General features: G+C 32.6%; 1 protein-coding gene across 1 annotated transcript; it reads left to right on the forward strand.

The window, feature by feature from the left end:
• The first annotated feature begins 2,653 nt into the window (after nucleotides 1-2,653).
• LOC143083614 (cell cycle control protein 50A-like) lies at nucleotides 2,654-12,613 on the forward strand. The gene is made up of 8 exons (XM_076259889.1): nucleotides 2,654-2,791; nucleotides 4,521-4,654; nucleotides 5,205-5,354; nucleotides 5,854-6,064; nucleotides 8,206-8,304; nucleotides 9,708-9,929; nucleotides 11,037-11,202; nucleotides 12,469-12,613. Exons 1-8 carry the CDS (start codon nucleotides 2,728-2,730, stop codon nucleotides 12,509-12,511), a joined length of 1,089 nt encoding a protein of 362 aa, XP_076116004.1. The 5' UTR covers nucleotides 2,654-2,727; the 3' UTR covers nucleotides 12,512-12,613.
• Nucleotides 12,614-23,301: the final 10,688 nt, after the last annotated feature.

A 23,301-nucleotide genomic window follows, 5' to 3' on the forward strand; every position in this document is an offset into this window, starting at 1 on the left:
GTTTCTTTCATGCTTAACAAGCGAAACATCATATTATTTACGAAAAACAATACTTATTTAACAATGTTTTAACAATATCATGTATTACATATACAAAGTTTTCACAAACTGATCATGCTGGTAACACCAAAGACACTATTTAGTAACACTATTGACATTTTTAGTTATTGATGTTATGTTATATAATTTGAGATATTTTAGCCTAAGAATTATTTTTTTTATCTTTTTCTTTTGCTCTGTGTTCTTGGCTCTGTGTTCAGAACTTTATAAAGGTAAAATTTGAAATGTGATGTCAATGGTGATACTTTTGTGTCATTGGAGTTATACCGTGAAGGGTCAGTGGTGTTACTATATAAAAATACGACATTTTTTTTAATTTTCATTCATAAATATAAGTGTTTTGGGTCGTGTACGAAGGATTAGGTATGTTATTATCATTTAATCTTACACAATTCACATTTATTAATTTTAAGTGCATGTTTTAGTATTTACAACGGCCATGATTAGGACAGCCAACTTTTTTACGACAATGTATTCTGAAATTATTTTTGAATAGAATGCACAGCTATATGAATAATGTCAATAAGTCGTAATTTTAACCTAAACAACAAATTGGAATAGTTGTTTGATGTTAAACAATAATATTTAGTAGCTAAATGTATGCTTTAAATTGGTAACACCATTGACACGATTCTAGCAAAGCATGACCTAGAACATTGTTAAAATTGAAGGAACTCTTCATTTTTCCCATTGCATATCTCTGAATATCGTTGCTACCATACTATAGAATAGCGGAACACATCTTAAATGTTTTAAACAATGACATCATTTTTCAAAATGTTACTTCGTCGAAATTTGTACTTTTTTTGATAATGACCCATACAGGTGTACAGATAACACGAAGTGAAAAACGTATGCTATACGTTAATAGTCTCTTAGTATCCCGGGCCGCTTCTGTTGCGAGCGATTGGTTATGTCCAAGTGGGGTCCTCTTTGCGGTCCGCGTTTACGTAATGTCGATTTTAAATAATTTTTAATTTTATTTTGAAAAAAATCAAGGATTGGGATGGGAAAAAAAATACAAAATGATCAATTGCAGGATAAATAATTTATATAATTTTTTTTGAAAAAAATCAAGGATTGGGATGGAAACAAAAATTACAAAGTGATCAATTGCAGGATAAAGACAACAACTGTTTAGTGTTTTTGAATATCAGCTGTATTTGTACTCGGCTAAAAACAGGAGTCCAGTCAAACCAGAGACATATAATACAATTTCTCCGGTCAAACTAAATGCAACAGAAAATGCTTTTAATAGTTCTAATCTATGGCCAAGTATACACAGAAAAAGTCCCATAAAATCTGACTTGAGGAAAACTCAAAATCAGCATTTTTAATTTCTTATGGAGAAAACTCCGCAAAAATGAGTCTTTTTTTTTGTCGGTTTTTGCATGGTTGATTTTCTTAAAATTCATGTGACGTATGATACTTTGATGGGGTTATAAGTTGGTCAGTATTTGACTTTATTATATAATCTTCTGCTCGTGAAATGTACAAAACCGAGGTGTTTTGGGTATTTTTATCAGCTTTTGAACCTTTTTCATTAAAGAAATTGCAAATTTATGGCTTTGTGACATTTTGAAAAAATAATGTGAATATTTGGTAATGTTTTTATCTGTAAATTATATTTGTTCAGCATCTACCTTGTTTAAAGCAACTTTAAACCACAAAAAGAAGAATATATGCTTAATAAGCTTTATCAAATCAGTAATAAAATTTCTAGGACTTTTATACTATTAACGTTAGTCTGAGACTACTATAACAGTTATAGTAGTCTCAGACTAACATTAACAGAGGGTGGTAAAGGGGGGTACTGAACACGGAAACACGTGAAATAAAAATCGCTAAAACGTAGCACGAAAAATAAAAATCGGGAAAAACAAAGCACGAGAAATGTAATCGTAAATATTAAGAAAAAAAGTACCAGCAGTTATTACTCAGCCGTTCTTTAAGATCATGTAGACATTGTTAATGAACATAAAGACCATGTGCTACTTGCATCGGATTTGAAAAAAAAATATTATTATGATGAACTTTATTACATGTATAGTATACATATACAATAGAAAGTAGAATGGTAACAATATACATCGATTTCTATTATATTACACACTATAACTCACTAACTTTGAGTTAGTTCCAATTTACTTTTTAATCAAATGCGGCGGAAAAAGACAAGAACGAGAAATTAGGAGCACTGACACGAAACACGGAAAATAAATAAGGGGAAATACGAAGCACGCACATCGAGCCAAACACGAGAAAACGAGAAATAAAACACGAAAACACGAAAACACGTGAAATAAAAAGGCCTAAAACGTTGCACGAAAATAACCCTTTACCACCCTCTTAACACATGTGTTATATAGTAGTCTCAGCGTTAGTATAAAAGTCCCAGAAAATGTTGAGAAAACTTCAACTTAAGGTCCAATATTGAAGAATACACGTTGAAAACATTTTAAAATGTGTTGACTTGACCAGATTCTGATTTAAATAGGTGCCGATTTGACTATCTCTATAAGCGTCGATTTGACCAGATGCCAATTTTTTCTTGTACTCTGAGGTGTGCCATGTACGGTGTTGAATACAGAATACAGTTTCGGCAAAGTTATCGTTCGTTGCTCAATAGATGTCGTTGTCGTTGTTATTTACATTTTACAACAAAATATGGCTACGACAACACCAGGAACACCTGACAATGAGGAAAAAGATAAAAGCAGAAAACCTAAGGGTATAATGATAGAAATGAAATATGAAACAGCCCTAGTTATTATATAATAACGAAAAAAAGGGTTTTTAAGATATCATTTAAAGTCATTATTGATCTGACAACGTCACTGTGAAAAATGAAATATCAATAATTTGATAATCGTGCATCACCGGCTGATAAATTATTAAGGTTGGGCATATGATCAGGGTCAATATCTAGGTTTTCCAGGGTTGGGTCATTTGGGTGGGGTGATAAGGGGTCAGATAATATACATGTAATGTATGGTGGAAGGGATGAACAGCTAGAATTTGAACTGTTTTCTAGCTTCATCGAATTTGTGAAAAAAACAGAAATATTAACATTCTAATAATACAAAGATAACGTCAATGTCCATATATAAGAGTGTAGGAATACACTTAAGTGTTAGACGACAAATGGTCATTTTCGGGTACCGTTAGTTTCTTATTGGTTAGTATTTTATTGTGATATGTCAGAGGTCTCTAATAATTAGCTGTTAACACATGTACATTTGTAACATGGTTTATGTAATTTTTAGAAAGAATACATGTATAAGGTGATTTGTTAAAATCGGTTGATTTTTGTTATCGTTATAAACTTCTACTTGTATTTTTGTCCATCTGATGAGTTAAGCCTTTTTCAACTGATTTTTATAGTTCGTTCTTATGTTGTACTGTTATACCACTGTCCCAGGTTAGGGGGAGGGTTGGGATCCCAATAAGTTAGTAACATGTTTAACCCCGCCACATTATTTATGTATGTGCCTGTCCCAAGTCAGGAGCCTGTAATTCAGTGGTTGTCGTTTGTTTATGTGTTACATATTTGTTTTTCGTTCATTTTTTTACATAAATAAGGCCACTAGTTTTCTCGTTTGAATTGTTTTACATTGTCTTATCGGGGCCTATTATAGCTGACTATGCGGTATGGGCTTTGCTCATTGTTGAAGGCCGTACGGTGACCTATAGTTGTTAATGTCTGTGTCATTTTGGTCTTTTGTGGATAGTTGTCTCATTGGCAATCAACCACATCTTCTTTTTTATATTATAATAAAGAAAGTGTTCATTTTATTGGCCTACACAAAATATAACTGTTTAGTTACTTAAGCCATTTGGCAAGAATTTTTACAGTAATACATGTACATCATAAAAGTATGATACCCCCATTACATCCCTCAAATATGATAAGGTTGTTGAATCATAAATATCAGATGTTGATTATTTTCACATGTGCAATCTAAAACAACAGTCACAAATGCATAAGATCTATTTATTTTATGAAATAATGCATGTATTAAGTAAACTACAGGGTTTTCGCTAAGGATTTTTGAAGGCGAGTCCAGGGACTCATCATTTTTGGCCATGATGAGTCCAACAGCAAGAAGAAAATATTTTATTGCAATATAATGTAATATTTTAGTCTCCATGGCCAAATGATGGCCTAACAGAGCAATGAAATGACATTTAATTCAGATCACTTTTAAACTTTAGCTATAAAATGATGACATTTGTGTTTAACTGTGTTCAGTTTATACAAAATATTTCAATCTTGACTTGATGCATCTGTGGACTCACCAGTTTTGAAAATGGTGAGTCCAGGCAGATTTTGATGAGCTCAGGACTCATGGACTCGCCTTAGTGAGAACCCTGCATAATAAAGCATGGTAGATACATTGTATATCATTGTATGTATATTGTTTGGTTGATGTTTATTTACATATTCATTTATATTGTAGATACAAAATTCAAACAACAGAAGCTTCCAGCTTGGCAGCCAATTTTGACAGCAGGCACTGTATTACCGGCCTTTTTTGCCATTGGTATTGCTTTCATTCCACTGGGTGTAGCTCTCTACATCACTTCTGAAGGGGTAATTATATAAGTGCATTTAGATATAAGTAGACATGGTAGATGTGGTATGAGTGCCAATAAGAATGATGAGGCAACTCACCATCCATGTCACAATTTGTAAAAGTTAACCATTATAGGTCAAAGTACCGCCTTCAACTCAGAGCCTTGGCTCACATCAAACAGCAAGTTACATTGCACATATTAGAAAGGGCCCCAAAATAACTAGTGTAAAACCATTCAAATGAGGAAAAACAACAGTCTTATCTACATGTATATACAAAAAACGAGAAATGGGAAACACTTGTGAACCACATCAACAAACGACAACTACTGAACATCAGATTCCTGACTTCAGACAGGTGCAAAAAAATGCAGCGGATTAATATGTTTTAATAGGTACAAACCTTCATCTTATCTGAAACAATAGTGTAACATCATAAGATTTGATAGTACATTTTCAGTTTTATACAATGTATATATATAACATTAGATAGATTTAAAAAAAAAATGACTATTTTCAAAAGGAACTGCTTAGAATTTAAATGCTACATGTACTAATTTTTTTTCAGATACATGAATTTACGCATGACTATACATTTTGTAATGACAAGAATAACCTAGCCACCACATGTGCAGCAAAGTTAGAGAGCATAGGTACAAACAATACAGGCTTTGTCTGTAATTGTGATGTCACCTTTGAACTTAGTGAAGACTTTGAGGTTAGTAAACATGGTAAATATAAATAGATATAATTTCATTTTGATTTTTTGGTGTTTTAACGCCACTTTTAAGCACCGCATTTAGGCTATTTCTTGGCGGCCAGTTTTTATGAGATAGTAAATAGATATAAGAAGATGTGGTATGAGTGCTGATGAGACAAATCTCTATCCAAGTCGCAACTTTCAAAGATAAACTACTATAGGTTAAAGTAAGGTCTACAACACAGAACCCTGGCTCACACCAAACAGCAAGCTATAAACATGATAAAGGGACCCAAATATTACTAGTGTAAAACCATTCAAAAGTGAAAACCAACAGTATAATCTATATAAAAAACAAGAAACACAAATGAACCACAAAGGACAACCACTGAACATCAGGTTCCTGACTAAGGACAGGTGCAAACAAATGCAGCTAGTTTTAAAAAAATTAAGTGGTACCAACCTTCACCCTTACCTGAAACAATAGTGTAATACATGTATTTATTTTCCTTTAAAGGGAGATGTATATTTATACTATGGACTTTCGAATTATTTCCAAAACCATCGTCGCTACGTTAGGTCGAGGGACGATAACCAGCTTCACGGAGAATCAGTATCATCATCTAGTCTAAACACAGACTGTAAACCATACCTGGACAAGGACATTAACTCCAGCTACTCTCTTCCCATTGCTCCATGTGGTGCTATTGCAAATAGCTTGTTTAATGGTAAGTTGCAGTCTGAACTGGGTCTCACTAATAATAAGGCGAGTCCTTTAGTCCTGGACTTCCCATTTTCAAAACTGGTCATCAGGATTGAAATATTTTATATAAACTGAAGACACATATATATATATCATTTTATACATTTATAGCAATCCTATAAATGAAATCTGAATTTAAACTCATTTCAATGCTCTATGAGGTCCTGGAGACTAGGTTAAATGATAAATTATTTATTGCAATAAAATATCTTCTTCTTGCTGTTGGACTCACTAATGCCAAAAATGACGAGTCTCTGGACTTGCTTTCAATAATCCTTAATGAGAACCCGGCTGAATTCAATAGATATAAGATGTGGTATGAGTGCCAATGAGACATCTCTCAATCCAAGTCACAATTGCAAATTTTAAAAGTAAACTATTATAGGTCATAGTACGGCCTTCAACACAGAGCCTTGGCTCACTCCAAACAGCAAGCTATTAAGGGCCCCAAAAATTACTAGTGTTAAACCATTCAAACAGGAAAACCAACGGTCTAATCTATATAAATAACGAAAAAGGAGAAACACTTATTAACCACATATTTACAAAAGACAATCACTGAACCACAGGTTTCTGACTTTTTTTTTTTTTTTTTTTTATTTGTTTTTCAGTAGTCAGGCTTTTACAATCCCTTTACATCACCACCTGACTATGGTGTTAAGGGGTTTAATATATACAACAAAAAATTGACTACATTTTTTTTTCTACTGTGAATATATATTATTTGAATATTAACATTATAATAAAAAGGGGAAAAGAAAACACACACACATACACACACACATTCTCGCAATTGCATTAACAAAACATATATATCAACTTGTGTATTGCAAAGAAAAATGTTATCCTTGTAAAGATCTGCTCTTTATAAATTAAGTTTCATTTTTTTTTTATTTTATATGATTTGAACCAAAAGTAATTATAACTAATCAGTAAAAATGTAATCTACTGGGGCCCAGAATTTTTGAAAATAAGGTGTGGTACCATTTTTCTTTGCTATATAATGTTCATTTTCCTGATATTTTCTTATTTTTGCTAATAGTCCTATAATACTTGGTTTCTTTTCATACAACTTACATTTGTATATATAGTTCTTTGCAATAATAATGATCAAATTCAACAGTAAACTCTCATTTTGAAGACCAAGAAAAATATGCTTCTTAGATAATGTAAAGTTCACAAAATATCTTTTCAATTTTTGTGAAAAAGATTGCCATATAAAATGTGTTATTGGACATTCATAGAATAAATGCTCCATGGTTTCATCAGAAATCTTACAAAAAGTACAAAGCTTTGAATCTTTAAGTTTAACTTTATACAAGAAAGTATTTGTTGCAATTATTCTGTGTAAAAATTTGTATTGAAAAGTCCCTAAATAAGTGTCTTTACATGATTTTCTTAAAATAATATAATATTTTGACCAATCTGCAATTTCAATACCTAGTAATTGCTCCCATTGTAAGAACTTTTCTGTTGGCAGTTGCACATTTCTGTCAACAAGATCTTTGTATACAAACTTTGCCTTTTTGTTACACAATAATCTTTCCAAAAAATTATCAATACAGTTAAAAGTTTCAAAATTTACATGAGCAATGTTTTCTTTAATATGTTCTCTCATATACTTTGGAATCTTTGCAATGAGACCATAATACTTTAAAAAATTATTTGTTTGAAGTCTTGGTCCTATCTGATCAAAATTACAAAAGTCCTTAGTCTCTAAGTTAATAAGGTCAAACAAAAACTGCACTCCCCTTCTCTGCCACTGAATAAAGTACGGAAAATCTACTAGAGGTGCAAAATTTAAAATATCTAATGACAAAATATCTTGAACAGAGATATTGGTAGCAGGCCTTGCTACATGGAAGCTAAAAAATACATCCTTCCAAAAAGGATTACTAAGACTATCAGAGATTTCTCTGAGTTTCTCCTTTTCAAAATGCAATACTCTGACTTAGGACAGATGCAAACAAATGCAGTTGGTTTAAATGTTTGAATATGTGTTAAATTGCTTGCTCCAGGTATGCTTATACTGTGAAAAATATAGAATAAGAATTTACATGATCTATGAGTATTTTATTAATGCTTCATATAATTTGTTTATAACAGATACTTTTGCCCTCAAATTTGGTAGTGCAGATGTTACATTATTGAAAACTGGAATCGCATGGGTTTCTGACAAGAAGGAGAAATTTAACAACCCGTCAAGTAAGTCAAATCTATGATAGCACATGTCCAATTACTTTGATTTTTGATAACACTATTATTTTTTTAGCGCAATTACTTTGATAGCACATGTACAATTACTTTGATTTTTGATAACACAATTATTTTTTTAGCACAATTACTCTGATAGGACATGTACAATTACTTTGATTTTTGATAACACAATTATTTTTTAGCACAATTACTTTTAGAGCATATGTACAATTACTTTGATTTTTGATAACACAATTAATTTTGTAGCACAATTACTATGAGAGCACATGAATAATTACTTTGAATTTTGATAACACAATTATTTTTTTAGCACAATTACTCTGATAGGACATGTACAATTACTTTGATTTTTGATAACACAATATTTTTTTTTAGCACAATTACTTTGAGAGCACATGAACAATTACTTTAATTTTTGATAACACAATTATTTTTGTAGCACAATTACTTTGAGAGCACATGTACAATTACTTTAATTTTTGATAACACAATTATTTTTGTAGCACAATTACTTTGAGAGCACATGTACAATTACCTTTATAGCAGAATTATTCATTCTGTTTCAATTTTCTTTACAACCGAAATCAATCAATTAAGCTGTTTTGTACAAATCAAAAATTTGTTCTACCAAGCATACAAGATATTGATATATACATGTACATGTATATGACAGATTTCACCACTATTGGCTATATTCTATTCAACTAAATTAATGGAATGATAATTTAACCTGTTTTAAAATGTGTTGTGGTTTAACCAGTCTTATCTGTGCCTATATCATGTATATAGACCATATATATAAAAAAGAAGATTTGGTATGATTGCAAATGAGACAACTCTCCACAAAAGACCAAAATGACACACAAATTAACAACTATAGGTCACCGTATGCCTTTTAACTAAAACACAAAATCAGAAGCCCTGCACAAACACACAACGGTGCTGCTACTAAGAGGATAAGGACTTAGCTTGAAATTCTTGATCAAGAAAAAAAAAGAGTGACACATAATCTAAAAAGTTATAAAAGCTTATTATTTTAAAAACCATACATTGTATTAGTAACTCACATTCTTTTATATGGTAATTATATCAGTATGCAGATTTTCCTGTAACGCAATAATTAATCTCACATTTTAATCCATCCTTAAAAAAGTCACAATGGTAAATGCACTCCAGGCACGAATCCAGAGGGGGGGGGGGGGGTCCAGGGGTTGGAACCCCCTCCAATATTTTGGACGATCAATGCATTTGAATGGGGACATGTGATTGGAACCCCCTTTGTCCTGGGTTAGGAACCCCCCTTTTTGAAATGGCTGGATCCGCCCCTGCACTCAATGATTTCTTAACTTAACACTAGTTGTAACCTATGTTGTCTTATTAAATTTTTTCAGGTTTCAGTGGATTCACCAACCCTCCCAACTGGAATAACAAAATGGTTGACCAGCTTGACCCAACCGATTCATCCAACAATGGTTATGAGAATGAAGACTTGATAGTCTGGATGAGAACTGCTGCTTTGCCTAATTTCAGAAAGTTACATAGACGAATATATCACAATGGTACCTTCACAACTGGTCTGCCAAAAGGACAATATACTATGGAGATTGATTATGGTAAATAAACCTCCCATATTTAGATAAGAACTTGACACCATTTCAAGGTTCTCATTAATTATAAAAAAGAAGATGTAGTATGATTGCCAATGAGACAACTGTCCACAAGAGACCAAAATGTTTTTTTTGAAGGTGGGTCAACTGGGACTAGTAACTTTTTTGCCATGGCCAGTCCAGCAGTGAGAAGATGCAATTTTATTGATTTATGATATATTATGATATGATTTCAGTCCCCATGACAAAAATGAGCAAGGAAATAATAAAAAAAGTTATAATATTTTTTAACATTGTTATAAAATGATGATATATGTGATCATTTGATACAGCAGTTTACAATTTTAATGCATCTTGGGGCTCACAAGTTTTGAGAATGATGAGGCCAGACTGATTTTGATGAGTCTAGGATCCATAGACTTGCCTTACTGAGAACCTTGCTCTCACATTTATATAAAATTTTACCCCTTTTAGAAATTGCTATTTTAGAATCCACAGGTAAAAGGGCAATTTCATTGTTTGTACCACAAAATAAAAATAATGCCATGTCATTGGTTAATTTTTCTTGTTAAGGACATACAATAACAATATTCTGTTGTACATTTTGAGTTTTTTTTTACCAAGCATGCACTTTATTCTGGATGGTAATGATTATTTGTCATCACATGGCATCGTATTGTTTAATATTGTGTGAGACAATTGCAAGCTTTAACATGTTTAACTTAAAAATGTCAAAAAATTCTGACTGGCACAAGATAAGTAGACCAACAAAAAGTTTTGTGAACAACTTTGAGATAAGTATAAAAGATTTTTAGATGTTACCATTTTAACCGCATAAAAACAATATTTTAAAATTGTCCCTCCCGATTAAAGTATAAAAGAAAAAACCGCAGTACATAATTGGTGTGCATGTAAAGCTCTTTTCTGGAACCCTCAAATACCAAACCTTTAAAGCCAAATATATGTAAATACCTGAATAATGTGCTATATGGTAAGTTGCGAGAAGCGTGCTAAAAGAATAGTCAAATTCATAGAAGGCCAACTTTGCCTGAGAGATTAACCCAAGTTGGAACTGTAATTTGTATCTGTAATATGTAAATTTTCTATTTTTAGCCTACCCAGTGACATCATTCGATGGGAAGAAGCTGTTTATCTTGTCAACAACATCCTGGTTAGGAGGGAAGAATCCGTTCCTTGGAATAGCCTACATGGTGGTAGGAAGTATCTGTATACTACTTGGTGTAGTATTTCTAGTCATACACATCAAATATGGCAAAAAGTGAGTAAATTATGTTTTTTCTAATTTGAAAAAAAATTGGGTCAATTCATGACATACAAACACTACATGCATAGGAAGGTCACCCTAAGGTCACTATGGATGCATATGACATATGCACTTGACCCAAAATTTGCACTTTCTGAAATATCCCTACATACATTATGACCTGCACTTGAAACAAAATCACAATCATTACATGAATTTGACTCAAAATCACTTCATGTAGTTGACACCAAATCACCACTGGCACTTGACACAAAATCACCACTGGCACTTGACACGTATGCATAGTGACCTTAGCGTGACCCTCCTCATAAATATCCTGTGATCGCAATACACATGGATCTGTCATTAAAATAAACAATTATCTGATTGTACATGTTAAACACGTTCTCAATATCCATGCTTTTTGTTGATTGTTTACTATAAGGTGACAATCAGTAAACCTCGGCTTCAAATCACAGCATTTAAATTTGCGTAAAAAATGATAAAATCATGCACTGAGGACCAAGTTAATGATATATACATGCATTGGTTCAAGAAATGGATAAACTTTTTTTTCCACCAGTCACTCGTTTCACTTTAAAATCACTTAATGTACTTGTCTCAAAATCACATTATCAATTTGACCCAAAATCACTACATGCACTTGACACAAAATCAAGTCATGTTTGAAAAATACCAAAAGAAAAGAAACATCATCATAAAATAACAGGGAGACCTTCAGCTGTTAAACATGAACAAAAACTCTCACCTCACTGCAAGTTCAAGACAACATCTAGCACTGCTTGTATTAGAATTCTATGAGAACTTTTAAGTTAAGCTTTTGAGTCATCAGCCAATTTACACCTCAATAACTTAATCTGTAATCTGCTGTGTCCAATGAACAAATAATCCATTACTCTATTTATATTTTTGCTAATTTTTCTTTATTCTTTATATTTTTGGGGTCCATTTTCTCTGTAGTATTGGCCCTTTATTTTCAATATTGTAAACCTTGCCAAGACCTTTATCATGTTTATACTGTTAATTCAGAAATTATTGTGAAAAATGTAACAGGGTTATAAAAGCAATAATTTAAAACACAATTTGAAAATTTATATATAAAGTTAACAGGATTTTTCTCAATTTTGCAAAAATTAAATTCACATTTAAACCAAGAATGACAAAATTGCAATAATAAATGCACGCAATTATTTCTGAATTTACAGTATAAGAATATACATGATATATGTAAAATGTTATGACATATATTTTATTTTTCAGACCAAATGATATGATCAACGTGAGCAGTAGAACACCATTTTAAAAGAAACAAAAAATTCATACAAGACAATCTAGTTGAGCGGGCCTCAAGTTGCGTGTTATAGATAAAGATTATTATGGGATTGGGAAATATGATTTGGTGGCAGTTATAAGATTAAGGAAAATTGCTAAAATTGAGGAAAAAGTCATTTGATCATGTGTGTACATTGTCATTTTAAATGGATCTGAAATCCTAGTTGCAATTTCTGTAAAAATATGTTTTTTTTTACGTTTTTATGCTTTGATATGAACTTTATGTGACCAATGAAATAAACTTTGATCCATCAAAGGGATATTCCATTTGAATTGATTTGGGAAGTTAAGAATTTAAGGTACTTTTAAAATCTCCTCAACAAAATATGTTCATGCTTCAAATGAACACAAAATCATAATTGACCCAAAACTTATATATCCGAAAAAAAAACATAACCTTCAATCATTTAATGGAAAGGTCACTTTTTCAGTAGGTATCTGAACAAAAGTAAAATGATCAAAATTTAATTTAATTTTTTTTTATTTTTCTAAATCTCATGTCCTAGAAAAAAAGTTATTAGGTTATAAAAATTCAATGTCTGCAGCAAACTGTATAAACTGTTCATAATCTATGTCTAAAAATAGCATTGGAAGTTTATTGTATGAATACAATTAATTTTATGTCACATGTTCCAAATGTGAAACTGAACATGTTTCTATTGGCTGCATTGTGACTGTTGCCATAGTGATCAGTTTCCTGTAGTGCAATAAAAAAATCAAATTTCAGACAACTTTTGTTATGTTGAGCAGTTAAGAAATGATGACTTTCAATGGAATTTTTCAACACAGTGTTAAAATGTTGATATTTAGTTTTCATGTCATTTTTGCATGTATGATGTACTGTCAAGATAAAGAAAATACTCATTTCCTTGAGTGTTCACAAACTGAAAGAACTGTAGACATGTTGTGATAGCATGTATGTAAAGTTTAGCTTTTACAAGATTTTAATTGAATTAAATTTTATTTCTAAATTGTTAAAAATATGCTTGTTCAGGTTAAGATGTTTTGATGATTGTTATATTAAATGTATGTACAGAAATCATGTGTTTTGATGTACACAATTATATTTATTTATATATATATATATGTGTTTGTTTTTATGTTCAAATGACTCATGTTTCAAGAAACACAAGCTACACATATATTTTGGCTGACACAAATTTTGAAAGATTACTGTAGAAGTCTTTTAGACTGTTTATAATTTTTTTTGCTAAATGTTGTAGTTAAAACCAACACATTTATTATGTCACAATACACTGACAAGTAGGATTTGTTTTATTCAATACTTTGTTTTTAATCTGAGCCTTATAGAGGTAGACCTACCTGAAGGGAAATAACCCTTACACTCATCAGTACTTCTATCAACCATTTTCATAGATACATTTGTGTATATTCTAAGCTTCTAGGTTACATATAATAGATTATTTCAAATCTGAGTCAGGTAAATGCTTGAATAACATTGATGAAACTTAACTTTTACAAACGCATAATTGATTTAAAGAGTTATCTCCCTGAACCAAGGTTTAACTCCTTAATTTCTTGATGTTGTACAACTATATGCACTGAAAATTACTTTTAAATCTTTTAGTTCTATTGACTGTCTGATAATTATTATTGTTTTTAAGTCATCTTTCCGTGGTAAAAATTCTCAAATTACATAGCATGTTTGGCTTTATTACCTGTCAGTATGGCTTGCCTGTATTCTTTGTGATCCACCATGAAAGCTTTTATAAATAAACAGACAAAAATGAAATTTTAAAATTCTATTATACCCGAAATATTTTTTCTTCTTCACAAACAGTTGTTTTGAATTTTATCTGCAGGCTAAAAACAAAATGTTATTTGTGTTTGACTTTGAGAAGCAAACAATGTAATTTAAGTCAAATATTTTTTTTTTCAAATTGTATGGTTTTAATATTTGATATGTTGTGCATAATTTGTGACTTGAAGTGGTCAGTTTTTTTTTGTTCAGCATGTACTAGACCCATATAAACATTCCAAGAATCTCTGTAGTGACCGTAATATTGTTTGATTTGCAATTTTTAATATTTTATCGTTGAATTTTGACAAAAGTTTCAAGAATGAGTATTACCATGCAAAACTGATTGCTTAAAAATCATTGCTTATGTATATAACTAGTCCAGGATTTTTTAATGATTATTTATTTTCTTGTTTTAAAATCTAAAAAGAAGATAATTCGAGGAAGAAATGTGCCTCAAGATTTTTCATTTGAGTATAAAATCATTTTATATTCAGCCAGATTTTGAATTACAAAAATTTTCAGGAATTAAAATCAGGGGATCAACAGATATATTCAAGGAAAAAATGTCACATGATAAATGTTTGCAATAATGGCTTTTAAAATAGGTTAAACCTTTTACGAAGATAATGACAATATATTCAGATAATGATTTTGATAATATAAACCACTTTATTATTTTATTGTATATTTATCATTTTGGATAAGAGGGTCTGGATAGGGTTTACAGAATTTTACATTGAGAAAACTCGCGCAAAATAAAATATTAAAAGAGGGCCCTCATGGGGTTTTTGATTATGTGATTACTTGGCCGTTTTTTTAATGATTATTTGATTATTAAGCCAAATATTTCATGATTATTTGATTACCTAGGACTGTATTTTTAGTTTATGATTATTTGATTACTAAAGATAAGCAAATATTTAATGATTATGTGATTATATTGGCTAAAAAATGGTGATTATGTGATTACTAGGACCCCCCCATGAGGGGCCTCTTAAAAGAATAGAGAAAAATATGCTATACTGTGGATTCATTTATTTTCATTGTTACCAATTTTTGTGGATTGAGGCAAACTTGCATTTTCGTGGAAATTGGAATTTGTGGTGTTCGTGTTACCACAAAATCCTCAAAATCTGGTATCCAACGAATAATAATGAATCCACAGTCATGACAGTCAATTTAAAGAATATAGAATAATGGTGAAGTTATGAAAAAAGAAATAAAGAAAAACAGCCTACAAAATTGAAGAATAAAGAAATGTAGAATCCAACCCAGACCCTCATATGGAGCTCACATTTAATTTATTTCTGTTATGATTGTTGATAATTTTCAATTTTAAATAAAATCAAAAATCAAAAAAATCTTACAATTTTGTTTTCATCATATATTAAACCTTATATTTACAACCTATTGATTCTACTGTGTAACAAAGATTATACATACTTAAGTCGCATAAAACACCAAAAAAACTGGGAGGTGAAAAGTTGATTGATAGATTGATTAGTGTTAAATGCCACTTTCAACACTTGTGCCATTTCATGGTGGTCAGTTTTTATTGGTGGATAACACTGGAGTGCCCTGAGAGAACAACCGACCTTTGGTAGTAAAACTGACAATTCTAGTCTATTAAGATTGGAGTTCAGTGGTCCTGTGGCCCTGTCCCATAAAGGATTTGAAGTCAAAACTTCAGTGATGACTGACTTTTTAGCTCACCTGGCCCACAGGGCCAAGTGAGCTTTTCCCATCACTTGGCGTCCGGCGTCGTCCGGTGTCGTCTGTCGTCCGTCATCGTTAACTTTTACAAAAATCTTCTCCTCTGAAACTACTGGGCCAAATTAATCCAAACTTGGCCACAATCATCATTGGGGTATCTAGTTTAAAAAATGTGTGGCGTGACCCGGCCAACCAACCAAGATGGCCGCCATGGCTAAAAATAGAACATAGGGGTAAAATGCAGTTTTTGGCTTATAACTCAAAAACCAAAGCATTTAGAGCAAATCTGACATGGGGTAAAATTGTTTATCAGGTCAAGATCTATCTGCCCTCAAATTTTCAGATGAATCCGACAACACGTTATTTGGTTTCTGCCCCTGAACTGGTAATTTTAGGGAATTTTTGCTGTTTTTGGCTAATATCTTGAATATTATTATAGATAGAGATAAACTGTAAACAGCAATAATGTTCAGCAAAGTAAGATTTACAAATAAGTCAAATGACCAAAATGGTCAGTTGACCCCTTTAGGAGTTATTGACCTTTATAGTCAATTTTTAACCATTTTTCGTAAATCTTAGTAATCTTTTACAAAAATCTTCTCCTCTGAAACTACTGGGCCAAATTAATCCAAACTTAGCCACAATCATCTTTGGGATATCTAGTACAAAAAATGTGTGGCGTGACCCGGCCAACCAACCAAGATGGCTGCCATGGCTAAAAATAGAACATTGGGGTAAAATGCAGTTTTTGGCTTATAACTCAAAAACCAAAGCATTTAGAGCAAATCTGACATGTGGTAAAAGTGTTTATCAGGTCAAGATCTATCTGTCCTGAAATTTTCAGATGAATCGGACAACCTGTTGTTGGGTTGCTGCCCCTGAAATGGTAATTTTAAGGAAATTTTGCTGTTTTTGGTTATTATCTTGAATATTATTATAGATAGAGATAAACTGTAAACAGCAATAATGTTCAGCAAAGTAAGATTTACAAATAAGTCAGCATGACCAAAATGGTCAGTTGACCCCTTTAGGAGTTATTGCCCTTTATAGTCAATTTTTAACTATTTTTCGTAAATCTTAGTAATCTTTTACAAAAATCTTCTCCTCTGAAACTATTGAGCCAAATTAATCCAAACTTAGCCACAATCATCTTTGGGATATCTAGTACAAAAAATGTGTGGCGTGACCTGGCCAATCAACCAAAATGGCTGCCACGGCTAATAATAGAACATAGGGGTAAAATGCAGTTTTTGGCTTATACTCAAAAACCAAAGCATTAAGAGAAAATCTGACAGGGTTTAATTGTTTATCAGGTCAAGATCTATCTGCCCTGATGTTTTCACATGGATCGGACAACCCGTTGTTAGGTTACTGTCCTGAATTGGTAATTTTAAGGAAATTTTGCCGTTTTTTGTTATTATCTTGAATATTATTATAGATAGAGATAAACTGTATACAGCAATAACGTTCAGCAAAATAAGATCTACAAATAAGTTTACATGACCAAAATAGTCAATTGACCCATTAAGGAGTTATTGCCCTTTATAGTTAATTTTTAACATTTTTCATAAATTTTTGTAAATTTGTAGAAAATATTTTCCACTGTAATTACTGGGCCAAGTTCATTATAGACAGAGATAATTGTAGCAACAAGAATGTTCAGTAAAGTAAGATCTACAAACACATCACTATCACCAAAACACAATTATGTCATGAATTTATCCGTGTTCATTATTTAATATGCACAAGACCAAGGTGAGCAACACAGGCTCTTTAGAGCCTCTAGTTATAGCTAGTGATACAGTTGTTGAACTACATATACCACTCGCCCAAGGAGGCCCTTGAAATATTTATAAAGACTGTATAAAACCACAAAAGCTACAGGACTTCACAAAACTACTTGAACCAAAAACAATAGTTCTGGTTCTGTGTTACAGAGGTGTAAGCAGTTTATGAATCACACTACAGCCTGCTATTAGACTTTGTCATTTTCAGTGGTGGATTTTGATCGCCAACTATATGTTTTTCGCAAGTTATCTAATTTTTTGTTTCACCTTGACAGAGTCAAAAGCGAAACGAAGGTATGGTGTTTTCTGGGTAAGCTGTAAGATCAATAATGCATTATTGACATAGGTCAGATCATTGGGAACTAGTAGCGGTAGGTTAATAATATTTGATTTGCAGTTGTATTAGCATTGTCACGTCTCAATTCCATGGAGTATTTTTGGCTCTGCCCCCTCATTCATGGCCTGCTGACTTTGAAACTTTTAGTGAGTTTACATGTAAAAGTTTGTGATAAGATAAGTTTACAGGGAACCATTAGCGGTAGGCCAATGATATTTGGTATGCAGTTGTATAGATATTGCCACATCTATCCATTGAGACTTTTTGTTCCAACCATTCAGTCTGGGTTCTTTGACTTTGAAACTTTTGGTTATAGTTTACCTGAATTATTTTTTTTTGGGAACCTAGTGGTAGGTCAGTGATATTTGGTCTGAAGTTGTACTAGCTTGGCAAAACTCATTTCCAAAGAGATTACTTGGCCGTATACGTTCAGTCATGGTTCATTGACTTTGAGTATTTTGCATAACTTGCATGTTAAAAGTATTGCTAATAATCACATTTGCGTTTTACTGTCAAAAAAAAATAAACAAATGGCGAGACATATCTCTGTGTTCGCACTTTATTTAACATAAAATCGTCCGAAATTGTTTAGCTTTATAAACATGGACATGTATCTGCATTATGGAATACCCCTCCCCCTTTTTAGCTCACCTGGCCCGAAGGGCCAAGTGAGCTTTTCCCATCACTTTGGGTCCGGCGTTGTCGTCGTCCTGCGTTAACTTTTACAAAAATCTTCTCTTCTGAAACTACTGGGCCAAATTAAACCAAACTTGGCCACAATCATCATTGGGGTATCTAGTTTAAAAAATGTGTCCGGTGACCCCGCCAAACAACCAAGATGGCCGCCGTGGCTAAAAATAAAACATAGGGGTAAAATGCAGTTTTTGGCTTATAACTCAAAAACCAAAGCATTTAGAGTAAATCTGACAGGGTAAAATTGTTATTCAGGTCAAGATCTATCTGCCCTGAAATTTTCAGATGAATCGGACAACCCGTTGTTGGGTTGCTGCCCCTAAATTGGTAATTCAAAGGAAATTTTACTTTTTTTTGGTTATTGTCTTGAATATTATTATAGATAGAGATACACTGTAAACAGCAATAATGTTCAGCAAAGAAAGATTTACAAATAAGTCAAACAGACCGAAATGGTCAGTTGACCCCTTTAGGAGTTATTGCCCTTTATAGTCAATTTTTAACCATTTTTCGTAAATCTTAGTAATCTTTTACAAAAATCTTCTCCTCTGAAACTACTGGGCCAAATTAATCCAAACTTGGCCACAATCATCTTTGGGGTATCTAGTTTAAACTAGAGGCTCTAAAGAGCCTGTGTCGCTCACCTTGGTCTTGTGCATATTAAATAATGGACACGGATAAATTCATGACATAATTGTGTTTTGGTGATAGTGATGTGTTTGTATATCTTACTTTACTGAACATTCTTGTTGCTACAATTATCTCTGTCTATAATGAACTTGGCCCAGTAATTACAGTGGAAAATATTTTCTACAAATTTACAAAAATTTATAAAAAATGTTAAAAATTAACTATAAAGGGCAATAACTCCTTAAGGGGTCAATTGACTATTTTGGTCATGCAAACTTATTTGTAGATCTTATTTTGCTGAACGTTATTGCTGTATACAGTTTATCTCTATCTATAATAATATTCAAGATAATAACAAAAAACGGCAAAATTTCCTTAAAATTACCAATTCAGGACAGTAACCTAACAACGGGTTGTCCGATCCATGTGAAAACATCAGGGCAGATAGATCTTGACCTGATAAACAATTAAATCCTGTCAGATTTTCTCTTAATGCTTCGGTTTTTGAGTTATAAGCCAAAAACTGCATTTTACCCCTATGTTCTATTATTAGCCGTGGCAGCCATTTTGGTTGATTGGCCAGGTCACACCACACATTTTTTAAACAAATTACCCCAATGATGATTGTGGCAAAGTTTAGTTTAATTTGGCCCAGTAGTTTCAGAGAAGAAGATTTTTGTAAAAGATTACTAAGATTTATGAAAAAATGGTTAAAAATTGACTATAAAGGGCAATAACTCCTTCAGGGGTCAACTGACCATTTTGGTCATGCTGACTTATTTGTAAATCTTACTTTGCTGAACATTATTGCTGTTTACAGTTTATCTCTATCTATAATAATATTCAAGATAATAACCAAAAACAGCAAAATTTCCTTAAAATTACCAATTCAGGGGCAGCAACCCAACAACAGGTTGTCCGATTCATCTGAAAATTTCAGGACAGATAGATCTTGACCTGATAAACACTTTTACCGCATGTCAGATTTGCTCTAAATGCTTTGGTTTTTGAGTTATAAGCCAAAAACTGCATTTTACCCCTATGTCCTATATTTAGCCGTGGCAGCCATCTTGGTTGGATGGCCGGGTCACCGGACACATTTTTTGAACTACATACCCCAAAGATGATTGTGGCCAAGTTTGGATTAATTTAGCCCAGTAGTTTCAGAGGAGAAGATTTTTGTAAAAGATTACTAAGATTTACGAAAAATGGTTAAAAATTGACTATAAAGGGCAATAACTCCTTAAGGGGTCAACTGACCATTTCGGTCATGTTGACTTATTTGTAAATCTTACTTTGCTGAACATTATTGCTGTTTACAGTTTATCTCTATCTATAATAATATTCAAGATAATAACCAAAAACAGCAAAATTTCCATAAAATTACCAATTCAGGGGCAGCAACCCATCAACGGGTTGTCCGATTCATCTGAAAATTTCTGGGCAGATAGATCTTGACCTGATAAACAATTTTACCCCATGTCAGATTTGCTCTAAATGCTTTGGTTTTTGAGTTATAAGCCAAAAACTGCATTTTACCCCTATGTTCTATTTTTAGCCATGGCGGCCATCTTGGTTGGTTGGCGGGGTCACCGGACACATTTTTTTAAACTAGATACCCCAATGATGATTGTGGCCAAGTTTGATTAAATTTGGCTTAGTAGTTTCAGAGGAGAAGATTTTTGTAAAAGTTAACGACGACGGACACAGGACGACGACGGACGACGGACGCAGGACGACGGACGCCGGACGCAAAGTGATGGGAAAAGCTCACTTGGCCCTTCGGGCCAGGTGAGCTAAAAATGTGTCCGGCGACCCGGCCATCCAACCAAAATGGCCGCCATGGCTAAAAATAGAACATAGGGGTTAAATGCAGTTTTTGGCTTATAACTCAAAAACCGAAGCATTTAGAGCAAATCTGACATTTGGTAATATTTGTTTATCAGGTCGAGATCTATCTGTCCTGAAATTTTCAGATGAATCGGAAAACCCGTTGTTGGGTTGCTGCACATAAATTGGTAATTTAAAGGAAATTTTACTGTTTTTAGTTATTATCTTGAATATTATTATAGATAGAGATAAACTGTAAACAGCAATAATGTTCAGCAAAGTAAGATTTACAAATAAGTCAAACTGACCGAAATGGTCAGTTGACCCCTCTATTAGGAGTTATTGCCCTTTATAGTCAATTTTTAACCATTTTTCGTAAATCTTAGTAATCTTTTACAAAAATCTTCTCCTCTGAAACTACTGGGCCAAATTAATCCAAACTTGGCCACAATCATCTTTGGGGTATCTAGTTTACAAAATTTGTCTGGTGACCCGGCCATCCAACCAAGATGGCCGCCATGGCTAAAAATAGAACATAGGGGTAAAATGCAGTTTTTGGTTTATAACTCAAAAACCAAAGCATTAAGAGCAAATCTGACACAAGGTAAAATTGTTTATCAGGTCAAGATCTATCTGCCCGGAAATTTTAAGATGAATCGGACAACCCGTTGTTGGGTTGCTGCCCCTAAATTGGTAATTTTAAGGAAATTTTACTGTTTTGGGTTATAATCTTGACTATTATTATAGATAGAGATAAACTGTAAACAGCAATAATGTACAGCAAAGTAAGATTTACAAATAAGTCAACATGACTGAAATGGTCAATTGACCCCCTAAGGAGTTATTGTCCTTTATAGTCAATTTTTAACAATTTTCATAAAATTTGTAAATTTTTACTAACATTTTCCACTGAAACTACTGGGCCAAGTTCATTATAGATAGAGATAATTGTAAGCAGCAAGAATGTTCAGTAAAGTAAGATGTACAAACACATCATCATCACCAAAACACAATTTTGTCATGAATCCATCTGCTTCCTTTGTTTTATATTCACATAGACCAAGGTGAGCGACACAGGCTCTTTAGAGCCTCTAGTTTTCTGAAATAAGAATTCCTGGATTTACCAAGATTTCTGTGACACCCTTCTTTTGGAATATATCATATGAGTTGGTATGGAATTTCTTTTTTTCAAAATGAAAATGAAAGCTATCAACGCCAATGAGACGGCAACCCAATGCAGTTATTCTTTTATAATAATTTTGAATCTGATTTCACAGGGAGGTTGGGGCAGTGCTCTCCAACTTTTTTTGAGCAGCTGATCGATGAGAGATTGAGTACCCAATCTGTTTCACACCTTTTTAATAATACAAATACATATATCCTACATACATATTCATTTCATTTTTATTTTGCTCTAAATATATAAATCTATCGAGCTTAAGTTATTCCAAGGATAAAATAGATTGGACAGATACCTGTTTTTTTTTGCGGAAATCTTTTTATCGATTAATTAGGATTAAATATGTACAGAATGTTCCACTGTATGCGAAAATATCTGATCTTCTAACCAATCATTAACCCGAATTCTGACATGTGACGAAAAAGTGTAGTCTGATTGGTGAGACATTTTGTTGTGCGAAAATATCGTATATCAAAAGAAAAACACATGTGACGGAAGCTGACATTATAATAAGTACAGTTTTATCAATTTTAGGTTCTCAAAGCTAATATAGCTTAGAAATAATGAAAAGCTTTGAAAATACAATATAGGTGCCGAAATTTTTGCTCATCTTGGTAATTTATTGGTTTGAAGATCAGATATTTTCGCATACAGTGGAACATACATATTTAATTCTAAATAATCGATAAAAAGATTTCAGTTTTTACTGCCTGGTGTAAAATGATCAAAACCTGGGGGGGGGGGGGGGGGGGGGGGGGGGGGGGGGGGGGGCTGGGATTTTTATTATGTTCATAATTTTTTTTTCAGAACCTTCCTCCGATAAAATTTT

Source organism: Mytilus galloprovincialis, chromosome 7, assembly GCF_965363235.1.
Source record: "Mytilus galloprovincialis chromosome 7, xbMytGall1.hap1.1, whole genome shotgun sequence".
Classification (NCBI taxonomy): domain Eukaryota; kingdom Metazoa; phylum Mollusca; class Bivalvia; order Mytilida; family Mytilidae; genus Mytilus; species Mytilus galloprovincialis.